The sequence below is a fragment of the Hyla sarda genome, chromosome 3, assembly GCF_029499605.1.
Source record: "Hyla sarda isolate aHylSar1 chromosome 3, aHylSar1.hap1, whole genome shotgun sequence".
Classification (NCBI taxonomy): domain Eukaryota; kingdom Metazoa; phylum Chordata; class Amphibia; order Anura; family Hylidae; genus Hyla; species Hyla sarda.
Window position 1 is genome coordinate 102,282,297 of NC_079191.1, and position 14,705 is coordinate 102,297,001.

At 48.6% G+C, this 14,705-nt stretch overlaps 1 protein-coding gene across 3 annotated transcripts in view; it reads right to left on the bottom strand.

Annotated features, from left to right (window-relative positions):
- The window catches only part of ATR (ATR serine/threonine kinase), a 167,041-nt gene that overhangs the window by 89,123 nt on the left and 63,213 nt on the right, over positions 1–14,705 (bottom strand). For all 3 annotated transcript variants that reach the window (XM_056564794.1, XM_056564796.1, XM_056564795.1), the window contains 2 exons: positions 686–786; positions 359–530 (listed from right to left, as the gene is read on the bottom strand). In XM_056564794.1, the coding sequence (XP_056420769.1) occupies positions 359–530; positions 686–786 (273 nt within the window). The remainder of the gene's footprint in view (positions 1–358; positions 531–685; positions 787–14,705) is intronic.

The window sequence follows — 14,705 nt, forward strand, 5'->3', positions numbered from 1 at the left end:
TTATCTACTTCATATAAAAAGTTTTTGCTAATGAGAGGTACACTTGATTGAACAAGAGATGTAGGGCCGATAATGATGGATTTATAGGGCTGCATGAATGATCCAGTGATTGTCTATGCAGTCTGGCCACATGTTAAATCGAGCCTTGTGAAGGATCAAAGAGATCAGTGTTCGTACTGCAGCCCCGTCTTAAATGGCCCTTACACTAATCCCCTTATCCAATAGATAGTAGAGAAGAGTTATTGCTGTGTTTAACAGATACATGTATATTTTTGCTTATTTTACCAACCAAAAAATTTACCTAGTCAATAAACACTTATAAGCAAAGAACATTTTATAAGAAGCAACGTACTCTCACCTTGCATATGGGTTTTTTATATTGGCTGAAAAAGTCCTGCAAACGCATAGATTTTGCTGCTGCTAGTGATCGGATTTCTGTGTAGGAAGCTCCAGCTACTGATGTAGATTTGGACAAAAGACAATGTAAGAGATGCAAAAGTGCAAATGGCACTAGATCTCCTTTAGCAGCCCTGAAAGGTATAAATATTTAAAGATAAAAGCTACAAAACATCTCAAGTATTTTAGGATAACTAAGTTATATTAATAAAGTTTATTTCTGGATTGATGAATTAAGAATTATAAGATCTAAACAAAGTTATCACAGGTCACAATGCACTGTACTCACCGGCCAATGTCACCAGTTGTGAGTATAAGACTGTCTTTCATTTCATTATCTCTTGCCAACTTAGCATTGGTATATGCCTCTTTTATTCTTCCAACTAACAACTGCATTGTAGGGGTAGAAAATAAAGTAATGCTAAAAATAATAACCCAGATACAGATGTACTTGTATTAGCTAGTTTTATTACTGTCCCTTCTCTATCCTGACATCTGCCTTTGAGAAAGAGACAGCAGGCACCATATACACGCTAGGGTGGGTTCACACCACGTTTTTCAAGTACGGTTCCCAAATACGTTTTCATCACAGAAAACGTATGGAACCGTGTTGAAAACCGTATACCTAGACAAACAATTGAAAACCATATGCACCCAGATGCATCTGGTTTGCTTGTAGTACGTTTTTTTCCCGTATTCAAAACTGTGGTTAACCACGGTTTTGTCTCCGGGTTAAAAACCGTATTGCAACCGGATAGGTTTTTTCAACATGGACTTCAATGGGAAACGCACGCGTATACGGTTCCATACTGGAAACCGTATACGGTTTTTGCTTTGTACATGCGCATTTCCATCCTAAAGTTAAACGTTTTTACAAAGACATTTATTTTAAATAAAATTTGCAAAAACTTTTATTTTTATTTTTTATAAAAATGGACAGAACCGTATGCACTTTAAAAAACAGTATACGGTTTAAAAACGCATTCAGTTAACTTTTTCCCATACGGTTCCATAAGTTTTTTTTTTTTTTTGCCATACGGTTTTCTTTAGAAAAACTGAATGAAAACAGTATGGCAAAAACGTGCTTTGAACCCAGCCCTAGAATATACACTTTGGTAGCTACACATAGTTACAAAACACTGTACCGAGGTTCCTGTGCTGCACAATACCCAACGTGCCTAATTGAACAATATACAGAGAAAGAAATTAAATAACATGCCTTCTATGTGCAATTACACTAAATGAGTATAGGTGACCTCCTGTCTATATTTGGCACTGAATATGGTTTCGAAATGTAAAACTCAAACACTATAACAAAAATAGAAAAAATAGAAATGCGCACCAGGACGTACATTTACGTCCTGTGTATGACCGCGAGCATCGGCGCAGTGCTCGCGTCATACTCTGCAGGTCCCGGCTGCTAATCCGCCAGTAATGGCCAACATCCGCTATTGTGTGGATGTTCGCCATTAACCCCTCAGATGCCATGATCAATAAAGATCACGGTATCTGCGGCCATGCGCATGTTAAAATAGATGATCGGATCGCCCGCAGCGCTGCCAAGGGGATCCGATCATCTGTAATGGCGGCCGGAGGTCCCCTCACCTGCCTCTGGCCGTCTCCCGGCATCTTCTGCTCAGTTCTGAGAACGAGCAGACCAGAGCAGAAGATAGCCGATAATACAGATCAGTGCTATGCCCTATGCATAGCACTGAACTGTTTTAGCAATCAAAGTTGAAAAATGTAAAAAAAAAAAAAAAATTTAAAAAAATAAAATAAAAAAAAAAAAGGGAAAAATGGCCCTTTTTCCCATTTAACCCCCAAAATTTAATTTAGTATGTCCTTTTCCAGTATCCGGTATTGCTATTTTGTAGTGTTTGACACTTTTGATTTTAGGTCCAGTTTCACTTCATGATTCATTATGATTACCGTATCTATCTAATACACTGTATCACAAATCACTTACATTACATGATGCACCACATTGGGTTAATAATAATTGTAATTTTAGACAAACCGGTCCATTTTGTTGTAATTTGTTATGTATTTATTTTATATTTTTTATATTTTCATCTGCGCAAATCATGTATCCATTTTCATGCATTCAGTTTTTCCAGATCACTTATATATGTACTTACATCCTTATTCTATTCAGAATTATCTAATTTATTATCTAACTGTTTATGTACTTAATAAAATAAGATTATGGTCAATAATCATACAACCATGCTTTTATGCTTCACAGACCTATGACTGTGTATTTTAGATCCATGCCAGGAATTCCACTTTACCTGAGAAAGATCAAGACTATGTTTTCAATGACTCAAAAATGTAAATCAAAGTAAAAAGGGTATGAAATGATACGGTAGATGCCTTCATATGGGGACCTACATGTATAAATTGCCTTCCTACCCATGAAATGCTTTTGGCCTTCTGTGCCCCGAGTACCACCAACCGTATTTACACCTAAATCATAGAAAAAGATTCTTTCACAGAAAGCGCTGTATCATTTCCTATACCACCTAAAGAGCGTGCGACTGAAACGCACCTTCCCCACAAGGACGCCAACACCAGCGATTCCCCACATCAGCAAGCAGCATTCATCTGCAGGCCATACTCCAGCATGACCGGTTTGGCGGTGGGTCAGTAATGGTGTGGGGTGGCATTTCTTTGGGGGGGGGGGCTGCACATCCCTCCATGTGCTTGCCAGAGGTAGCCTGACTGCCATTAGGTACCAAGATCAGATCCTCAGACCCCTTGTGAGACCATATGCTGGTGCGGTTGGCCCTGGGTTCCTCCTAATGCATGACAATTCTAGACCTCATGTGGCTGGAGTGTGTCAGCAGTACCTACAAGAGGAAGGCATTGATGCTATGGACAGGCCCGCCCGTTTCCCGGACCTGAATCCGATTAAGCACATTTGGGACATCATGTCTCGCTCCATCCACCAATGCCACGTTGCACCACAGACTGTCCAGGAGTTGGCAGATGCTTTAGTCCAGGTCTGGGAGGACATCCCTCAGGAGACCATCCACCACCTCATCAGGAGCATGCCCAGGAGTTGTAGGGAGGTAATACAGGCACGTGGAGGCCACACACACTACTGAGCCTCATTTTGACTTGTTTTAAGGACATTATATCAAAGTTGGATCAGCCTGTAGTGTAGTTTTCCACTTTGATTTTGAGTGTGACTCCATATCCAGACCTCCATGGGTTGATAAATGTCATTTCCATTGATAATTTGTGTGATTTGTTGTCAACACATTCAACTATGTAAAGATGAAAGTATTTCATATGATTAGTTCATTCATTCAGTTCTAGGACGCGTTATCTTAGTGTTCCCTTTATTTTTTTTTAGCAGTGTATAAACATTGATTATAGTAAAAAGGATATTTTTTAACATTTACCGTAAAATCTCTTTCTTGAAGGATCCATTGGGGGACACAGACCGTGGGTGTATCTTGCTGTCTCTAGGAGGTGTGACACTATGGTAATAAAAAAAGTCATCTCCTCCCAGCAGGATATACCCACCTTCAGGCTCTGAGCTAGTCAGTTTAAGTTCCAGAGCAATAGGAGGAGACCAATAGGTCAAGGAAAAACCCAAAACTGTCCGAGAACCAGAAGAAAAAACATAACTTAACACACCCTCGGACAGAGAACCAAAGGAAAAAACCCAAAAAAGGGCGGGAGCTGTGTCCCCCAATGGATCCTTCGAGAAAGAGATTTTACGGTGTTAAAAAATCTCCTTCTCTCTTATCGGCTCCATTGGGGGACACAGACAGTGGGATGTACCAAAGCCGTCCCTTGGCTGGGCAGATAAGTAATCAGGCAGACGGCCGATCCACTGCCACCTACAAAACTTTACACCCCAGACTAGCATCAGCCGATGCGAAAGTATGAACCTGGTAAAAACTCGAGAAAGTGTGCAAAGACGACCATGTAGCCGCCTTGCAAATCTGCGAGGCTGAGGCTCCATTCTGGAGAGCCCAGGATGCCCCAACAGAACGTGTGGAATGAGCCACAACCCTGAAAGGAGGAATCTTCCCCTTACAGCGATAGGCTTCCGAAATGGCGGACCGAATCCACCTAGAAATGGTGGCCTTGGAAGCAGGTTGTCCCTTGCGACGATCTTCCGTAAGGAGGAAAAAGGAATCACACTGACGAAACGAAGAAGTGATGGAAAGATAAGACCGAACAGCCCGAACTACGTCCAGCTTGTGTAGTAAGCGCTCCTCAGGATGAGAAGGAGCCGAGCAAAAGGACGGGAGGACAATGTCCTCATTTAGATAAAAAGTCGAGACAACCTTAGGTAAAAAGGAAGGGTCTGGCCCGGAAAACGACCTTGTCCTGGTGGATCACCAGAAACGGAGAACGGCAGGAAAGAGCTGCCAATTCAGACACCCTCCGAATGTAGGGGATAGCCACAAGAAATGCCACTTTCCAAGAAAGGAGGCGGAGAGACACCTCTCTAAGGGGCTCAAAGGGTGCACCCTGGAGGGCACTCAGAACCAAATTCAAGTCCCAAGGAGGAGAGGGTGACCGATAAGGAGGAACAGCGTGCGCCACTCCTTGCAGGAAGGTCCGGACATGAGGATTAGAAGCCAGGGGCCGCTGGAAAAGAACAGCAAGGGCCGAAACCTGACCTTTAAGGGAACTGAGAGACAACCCCAGTTCCAACGCCGACTGCAAAAAAAAAAAAAAAGGGAGGGAAGACGGGGAACCGAGAAAGTCACCGGGAAGAAGTCCTGAGCTTCACACCAACGAAAATAAAACCGCCAAGTACGGTGGTAAATTCGTGCGGAGGAGGGCTTACGAGCCTAGAGAATGGTGTGAGTGACTTGGGAAGAGAACCTGCAGGCCCTCAAAACCGCAGTCTCAACCGCCACGCCAACAAATGCAGCGACTGTAAATTGGGGTGGCAAGAGGACCCCGAGAGAGTAGGACCGGGCGGAAGGCGCAGAGGAGTGTCGTCCAGGAGCCCGACTACGTAGGCGTACCACGACCTTCGTGGCCAATCTGGAGCTACCAGAAAGGCGAGGACATCCTCTGCCTTGAGCTTCCTCAGCACCCAGGAAGGAGCGGAAGAGGAGGGAACAGATAAGGTAGGGCGAACCACGCCCAAGGAATCACTAGGGCGTCCACGGCCAGAGCCGGAGGGTCCCGGAACTTGGACACAAACAGAAGGATCTTTCAATTGTGCCGGAACGCGAAGAGGTCCACGTCCGGAAAGCCCCAGAGGTCGCAGAGCTGCACGAAGACCTCCGGATGAAGAGACCACTTGCCAGGGTTGGTTAAGGACCAACTGAGGAAGTCCGCTTCCCACTTGAACACTCCCGGAATGTGAAACGCTGAAATGGCCGGAACCTCACTCTCTGCCCAGGTGAGAATCTTGGTCACCTCGGCCATGGCTGCCGAGGTGCGAGCGCCGCGCTGTCGATTTATGTACGCCACGGCCGTGGCGTTGTCTGACTGAACGCGGACAGGACGAGACTGAAGACGGGACTCCTAATGAAGAAGACAAAGAAGAATCACCTGTAATTCCAATATGTTTATCGGAAAAGGGGTCTCCAGGGGAGACTAGAGTCCCTGGACCGTCCAATCCCTGAACACGCCGCCCCAGCCCAACAGGCTGGTAACCGTTGTAACAACCTGCCAGAGAAGGGGAAGAAATGACCGCCCTTGGAGAAGAAGGGGGGAGCGGAGCCACCAGAGCTGAGACTGACGGACCCTGCGAGTGAGAACAATCTGACGATCAAGGGACAGAGGAGACCTGTTCCATCGAGAGAGAATCGCCAGTTATAGGGGGCAGTAAAGAACTGGGCAAAGGGTACGGCCTCCATAGTTGCCACCACCCGACCCAGGACGTCCATACTGTGCAGATGGAGACTGATACCTGGGTCCGAAGGGAGCGGACCCCCGACCAGAGCGCCAGACGTTTGTCCGGCGGAAGACAAATGCGGGCAGAGGCCGTCGAATCGAAGTCCCAGGAAGGTTAGAGACTGGGTAGGACAGAAGACTGACTTGTCCCGGTTGACAATCCTCCCGAAGCGAGTCAGAGAGTGGAGAGTGACGTCCAGATTCTCCAGAGTCTGGGCTCTGGTCGGAGCCTTGACGAGAGGGTCGTCCAGATAGGATATCACCGAGATTCACCCCGACCTAACAGGCCCAACACTGGCGCAAGGATCTTTGTAAGGACCCGAGGAGCCGTGGCCAAACCAAAGGGGAGGGCTACGAATTGAAAGTGCCCCTCCGGAACCGCAAGCGGAGGTACCGATGATGGCATGGAAATATTGGCACATGGAGGTAGGCATCCTTGATGTCCACCGATGAAGGGAACTCCCCTTGTTCCAGGGATGCCACCACCGAACGGAGAAATTCCATTCTGAAGTGGTGGATGAGAAGGCGATGGTTGGATTGGTCGCACAGAACCGTCCATCTTGGGGACCACAAATTATTTTTAATAGAAACCCCGAAAACGTTCCCCTGGAGGAACGGGGACCATAACCCCCTGGAGAAGCAAATACTGGAGAGCCGCTTGAAATTGCTTCACCAGAGGAGGAGACCGGGGGGGCCCGGGAACGAAAAACGCGATCACTAGGAAGGGAGGCGAATTCGATCCAGTAACCGTTGGACACCACATCCCTGACCCCAGAGTCCTGAATGTGTGAAGTCCAGATGTCTCGGAAAACAAGAGACGACCTCCCACCCGAAAGAAACCGCGGGTGGGGGCCTCACTTCATACAGAAGTGGGCTTGCGGTTGCCCGATTTGGGCGCAAAACGGCCGGACCGGTTGGAGTCAGACTTCCAAGCCGGGCGTGCCCAGCACGAGGGAGCCCTCTTGTCCGGCGAGGGCGCCTGCCTGGACCCTTAGCTGGAACCAGAGGTCCGAAATGACCGAAAGGAAAAAGGACTTCCATTGGGAAGAAGGGCGAGCCTTATTTTAAGGTAAGAAGGAACTCTTACCTCCCGTTGCCTCGGAGATAATCTCATCGAGGCGTTCGGCAAAAAGACGGCCACCTGTAAAGGGAAGCTCAGTCAGAGACCTTTTGGAAGCAGCATCCGCATTCCAAGCTTTAAGCCACATGAAGCGGCGGAGAGCCGCTAAGTGACCCACAGCAAAGGCAGCACAACGGGCTGACTACGTGGAAGCTGCGCACAGAAAGTCCCCAGCTTTAAAGCATTGGAGAGCCAGAGCAGATAGATCCTCTGGGGGGGGATCCTGCTAAGATATCCTGATGGAGCTTTTGGCAGCACTCCGACAGGGCCTTGGACACCCATGACGAGGCGAAGATGGGAAGAAGAGAAGAGCCAGCGGCTTCAGAAGCAAACTTCGCTAAGGATTTTACCTTCTTGTCCGTGGGATCCTTGAAGGCAGCGGGATGTTTCCATGCAGATTCCAGAATGTCGTCAAAGTCAGCATGAGAGCTGAACCTTTGAGGTGCTGGCTTAGCACAATGAAAGGATACTTCTGGATAGACATCCGAAGATCCAGGGTCCTGTAGGTGAAAGGTGTCTCTTATGGCTGTCACCAATGAGTTCCCTGTTGCAATTGAGTCTGAGCGGTCCTCTGAGTCAGATTACGGCTCAGAAGCCTCGTCCACCAGTTCACCAGAGGAAGTGAATGAGTAGAGGCAGTCCTGGAGGGGGGCGACCCTTACCGGGTACGCAGCTCTGGCGTGGCAGAGTGGCGATTCTGAGCACGTCCTCTGGAGGAGCGACGTTCGTGCCCAGATGACAGGGGAGGCGGGACCCACGAGGGGAATGCCCACGTCTAGTACGCTTGTGAGAGCGTGAAGCATGAGGAGACGAGGAGCGGGCCCTCTCAGAGGTCCTGCGCAGGGAAGACCCCTTCAGGGCGGACACCACTACCCAGGAGGCCTCAGCCACCGAACGGGAGACTTGGGTCAAGTCAGCCATATACTGGGTCAGGGAGGAACCCAGGGTGGTGGAGCGGCTGAACCCACCGGGACCGAAAGGGCATCAGGGGGGTACCAGGGGGTCTGGGGGAGCAGTGGAGCAGGCAGGGCAAGTGGGCTCAGCAGAGCCAGACATCTTGGAATCACAGTGCTTACAAAAATAATAAGTCACTGATGTTCCAGGTTTCTGACTAGAGGGAGGAACAGCTCTGGTAGCGGACTTAATGGTGGAAAAAGAGAGAGAGAGAGAGAGACTAGCCTTCTCACCCTGGTCTGTGTCCCCTGTTAGCTGCAGTGAGGAGAACTCACTCCGTGCAGCTAAGGAGACTAAAAAAGACCAGCCAATAGAAAGGGAGGGGCGTGCCCGAAGTAAGGCACCCAGTAACAGGCCCCAACACTGTGAAAATCGTGCCCACGGCGCTGATTGGAGGCTGCTTCGCGCCCCTGGAAGCTCCCAGCCCTGTGGGTGGAGTTAAGACCGGCCGAGAAGGACTGTCATGGCGCCCGCTCCTTTTCCCGAGCGCCATGTCCAGTCCGCATAGCGCTCGGGGGAATAGAGCGGGCGGCCTAAACGCCGGCCGACACGGTCGCCGAAAGTGAAAGTAGGCCGGCGCAGAAGCGCCCGGCTCGAAGCGGCGCCGCGGCTGTAAGCCGCAGATAAGGCGCTGAAGTAAAGTGAAAGTAAGCCGACACTGGAAGCGCCCGGCCCGGACAGTGCCGTGGCAGACAGCCGCCTATAAGGCGCTGAAGTAGTTGCACCAAGCACACACACACAAAATAAAGTGCCCCCAGAAGTAAAGTGCCCTATAATATATGCCCCCTTAGGTGCCACTGCTCCCCCAATAAAAAGATGCAGCCCCTGTAAAATGCAGCCCCATAAAACTGAAGGTGGGCCAAAAACAGGGGGTCTCCAGAGGTTGCGAGTCCATACCTATGGAGAAAAAAGGGGGAAAGTACTTACCTCAGTCAGAAGAACTTACCTAATGGAGTCTTCAGTGAAGTCTTCAGCCAGCTTATGGTCCCTGCATCACGCCTAGCTGCTATGCGCGAGCGAGGCGAGCAGAGTACCACCCAGGCGCTGACCGTTGGCGAGGGGGGGTTAACACCGCATATACGCAATGTCTGTGCCCCCTTACTCGCAATGGGGAAACCGTGAACCGCAGTTCCTGAGTCCCCACCTGAAAACGGAAAAGAAAGGGAATAAAAAACTAACACGCCTCTATACTAGCAAAATAAAAAACAGAAGACCTGGACTGGAGAATCCAGCCCATGTCCACCTCCTTCAGACACTAAGCTTAAACTGACTGGCTCAGAGCCTGAAGGTGGGTATATCCTGCTGGGAGGAGCTGACTTTTTTTTATTACCATAGTGTCACACCTCCTAGAGACAGCAAGATACACCCACGGTCTGTGTCCCCCAATGAAGCCGAGAGAGAAACATGTGTTACTGCAATCCCTTTCTGTGAGAAATACTTCATGTTCTTGAAAAATTTCAGGGGTGCCAACATTTACGGCCATGACTGTACATAGTTTAGTAAGGTCGAAAAAAGACATAAGTCCATCAAGTTCAACCAAGGAATTGAAGGGAAGGGGTATGGTGGGATGAAGGGGAAGGGATGTGATTATATTTATGCATAAGCATTAATGTTATTTTGTTCTAGGAATGTATCTAACCCTGTTTTAACTAGGGATGCACCGATATATCGGCGGCCGATACATATCGGCCGAAAATAGCTATTTCGGCAAAATGCCGAAACAACAAAAAATGTGCCGATAATGACCACCTCCCCTGCCCGCCCACAGCACAAGTTACAATCACTGCCAGTGGCAGAGGCACTCGTGGGGGGTGCAGGGGGGGCCGGCCGCAACATCTGGGGGGGGGTTGCGCTCTCCGGGATAGGATTAGGAATACGGTACTTCTTTTTATGTGCCCAGGCCAGCTCCCGTGTGTGGCTGCAGGCGGGGGCCGGCCATAGCATATAAAAACTAATACTGTGTACTAAAAACCAGGGGGCCTCCAGCTGTTGTGAAACTACAACTCCCAGCATGCCCGGACCGGCAAAGTCCTGTCCGGGCATGCTGGGAGTTGTAGTTTCACAACAGCTGGAGGCCCCCTGGTTTTTAGTACACAGTATTAGTTTTTATATGCTCTGGCCGCCCCCCGCCTGCAGCCACACACGGGAGACGGCCCGGGCACATAAAAAGAATTACCGTATTCCTAATCCTATCCCGGACATCCCTGTGTCCCGAAAAATCTTTTCGGGACATAAGGATGTTCGGCAGTCACTCACCATTCCCCGGCATCCTCCTGCGATCCTCCCGCGATCCTCCTTCGGTCCTTCGCTTCTCCGCCTCTATGGTCGTACGCACGGGACGTCACTGACGTCCCGTGCGTACAACCATAGAGACGCAGGAGGACCGCAGGATCGTCGCAGGAGAACGCGCGCTGGCCGGGGCCTGGTAAGTGATCGAGTCATCTTCTTCAGTGTTCCGGTCACCGCTCCTTCGGTCCCGGCACCTTATGCTATGGTCCATGGGCCATAGCAGTAGATGTGACCCCGGGCCGGAGGAGCGGTGACCGGAACACTGTGGGGGCAGCAGTACAGACATACAGCCTCCAGCCATACACTGTATATGGCTGGAAGCTGTATGTCTGTGGGGTGGGGGAACTGCTGACCTAATGTGGGGGGGAGCTGCCTACAAATGTGGGGGGAGCTGACTAATATTGGGGGGGGAGAGCTGCCTAATATTGTTGGGGGGAGGAGCTGCCTAATTTTGTGGGGGGGGGGGGAGCTGCCTAATATTGTTGGGGGGAGCTGCCTGATATTGTGGGGGGGGGGGGGGCTGCCTGATATTGTAGGGGGGGGGGAGCTGCCTAATATTGTGGGGGGGGGAGCTGCCTAATATTGTTGGGGGGAGCTGCCTGATATTGTAGGGGGGGGGAGCTTCCTGATATTGTGGCGGGGGGGGAGCTGCCTAATATTGTGGGGGGAGCTGCCTAATATTGTTGGAGGGAGCTGCCTAATATTGTGGGGGGGAGCTGCCTACAAATGTGGGGGGAGCTGCCTAATATTGTGGGGGAACTGCCTACTATTGTGGGGGAACTGCTGACCTAATGTGGGGGGGAGCTGCCTACAAATGTGGGGGGAGCTGCCTAATATTGTGTGGGAACTGCCTACTATTGTTGGGGGGAGCTGCCTACTATTGTGGGGGAAATGCTGACCTTATGTGGGGGAGCTGCCTACTATTGTTAGGAACCTGCCTACTATTGTGGGGGGACTGCTGACCTAATGTGGGGGGGAGCTGCCTAAAAATGTGGGGGGAGCTGCCTATTATTGTTGGGGGGAGCTGCCTAATATTGTGTGGGAACTGCCTACTATTGTTGGGGAGAGCTGCCTACTATTGTGGGGAACCTGCCTACTATTGTGGGGGAAATGCTGACCTAATTTGGGAACCTGCCTACTATTGTGGGGGAAATGCTGACCTAATTTGGGAACCTGCCTACTGTTGTGGAGGAGCTGCCTACTGTTGTGGGGGAGCTGCCTACTGTTGTGGGGGAGCTGCCTACTGTTGTGGGGGAGCTGCCTACTGTTGTGGGGGAGCTGCCTACTGTTGTGGGGGAGCTGCCTACTGTTGTGGGGGAGCTGCCTACTGTTGTGGGGGAGCTGCCTACTGTTGTGGGGGAGCTGCCTACTGTTGTGGGGGAGCTGCCTACTATTGTGGGGGAGCTGCCTACTATTGTGGGGGAGCTGCCTACTGTTGTGGGGGAGCTGCCTACTGTTGTGGGGGAGCTGCCTACTGTTGTGGGGGAGCTGCCTACTGTTGTGGGGGAGCTGCCTACTGTTGTGGGGGAGCTGCCTACTGTTGTGGGGGAGCTGCCTACTGTTGTGGGGGAGCTGCCTACTGTTGTGGGGGAGCTGCCTACTGTTGTGGGGGAGCTGCCTACTGTTGTGGGGGAGCTGCCTACTGTTGTGGGGGAGCTGCCTACTGTTGTGGGGGAGCTGCCTACTGTTGTGGGGGAGCTGCCTACTGTTGTGGGGGAGCTGCCTACTGTTGTGGGGGAGCTGCCTACTGTTGTGGGGGAGCTGCCTACTATTGTGGGGGAGCTGCCTACTATTGTGGGGGAGCTGCCTACTATTGTGGGGGAGCTGCCTACTATTGTGGGGGAGCTGCCTACTAATGTGGGGGAGCTGCCTACTAATGTGGGGGAGCTGCCTACTAATGTGGGGGAGCTGCCTACTAATGTGGGGGAGCTGCCTACTAATGTGGGGGAACTCCCGACCTAATGTGGGGGAGCTGGCAATCTAATGTGGGGGAATCTAATCTAATGAGCGGAGCGCTGCATTTTACCAGAAGACGGGGAGAAGTCATTTTCGGTATCGGCCGGACATTTTTTTTTATTTCGGTTCCGTTTCGGTTCTGAAATTTCCATTTCGGTGCACCTCTAGTTTTAACCCCTTAAGGACCACAGGTTTTCCCGTTCTTGCACTTTCGTTTTTTCCTCCTCACCTTTTAAAAATCATAACCCTTTCAATTTTGCACCTAAAAATCCAAATGATGGCTTATTTTTTGCACCACCAATTCTACTTTGCAGTGACATCAGTCATTTTACCCCCAAATCGACGGCAAAACGGAAAAAAAATCATTGTGCGAAGAAATTGGAAAAAAAAAAAACGCCATTTTGTAACTTTTGGGGGCTTCAGTTTCTACACAGTACATTTTTCGGTAAAAAATGACACCTTATCTTTATTCTGTAGGTCCACACGATTAAAACGATAACCTACCTATATAGGTTTGATTTTGTCCTACTTCTGTAAAAAAAATTATAACTACTTGAAGAAAAATGTATACGTTTAAAATTGTCATCTTCTGACCCCTATACCTTTTTTATTTTACTGCTTATGGGGCGGTAGGAGGGCTCATTTTTTGCGCCGTGATCTGAAGTTTTTAGCGGTACCATTTTTGTATTGATCGGACTTTTTGATCGCTTTTTATTAATTTTTTCATGATAAAAAAAGGGACCAAAAATCCGTTATTTTGGACTTTAGAATTTTTTTGTGCGTACGCCATTGACCGTGCAGTTAAATTTATGATATATTTTTATAGTTCGGACATTTACGCATGCGGCAATATCACATATGTTTATAAATGAGGAGGCACTCACGGTTTTGTCGGGGTGACAGCAGGCTTCTTTATTTCAGGTGCGGCATGCAAACATCGGCGTGGGACGCCAGACCAGTGCAGACAGGTAGTGACAAATGTTTCACGCCCCTTCTGGGCGTTTCTTCAGACTCACCTTCCTCCTGCTTCACGCACAGGTAAATAGTCCACCCAGCGTGACGTCAGGGGGAAGGGTTATTATCTTGATGTGAAGTAAAACCACAAATTTTAAAAACAAGACAACTGTATGCGAAAATCGAACATGGAAAGCAACGTAATGATATTTACAAAAACACACTAAGATCAAGGCGGTCATTCAAGCCCAAGTTACCTTGAGCATTGAGTTCGAGGATCAGTCTCGCCTCTCTCTGCAACAGGGTATTAAGCCGGTCTATGCCCTCCTTTTGATTAACCCTTTCTATGCCTAAAAAGGTAAGGCAGGAGGCATCACTGGAATGGCAGGTTACAATGTGCTCAATCAACCTAGGGCTACCATGTCCTGTTTTTATGGAATGCACATGTTCCCTAAATCTAATATTAAGGGCTCTTTTAGTACACCCTATGTAAAACCTCTTGCAGGGGCAAAGTATTGCATAAATGACAAAATTAGTCCGACAGCAAATTACATCCTTAAATCTAATATTTTTACCTCCAATATTTATGGTTTTCTCTGGATTGATGAAATTACACCAGTTACAAGAATTACAGCGATAATTTCCTGGGGATAAAGTTCTGTTCAACCAGTTCTTATCTTGTTTTTTTGTCTCAAATTTACTTTGAACTAATTCACTTTTCAAATTCCTAGTTTTACGGAACCACCAGATTGGATAAAAAATTAACCTCAATTCAAGCTGTGATTAAGGACACTAAAAAAGATAAGTTCATTCGTGATAAAACAGATTACGATACTGACAAGATTTTTACTTTCGCCAAAAATGGGAGAAAACAAAGAAATCCCAGAAATCGACGTAATAACAAAAATCAGCATACCAGAAAAAATAATAATAAAAAAAGCGACTATTGGACCACGGATTCAGAGTCAAGTGGCACTGAGGAGTCAACCCGTAATGATAAGAGTGGAGAAAATGTCCTTACAAAAGATCAACTGGCTAATATTCCATCTACTTCGACACCAAGGTCCCCTTTAGGAGAAAAACAAGGAGGGGACATCAAAGATGGGCGAAACAAAAGTATAAGTCAGAAGCGGAAGAATGTGTCATGGAAACAATAAGT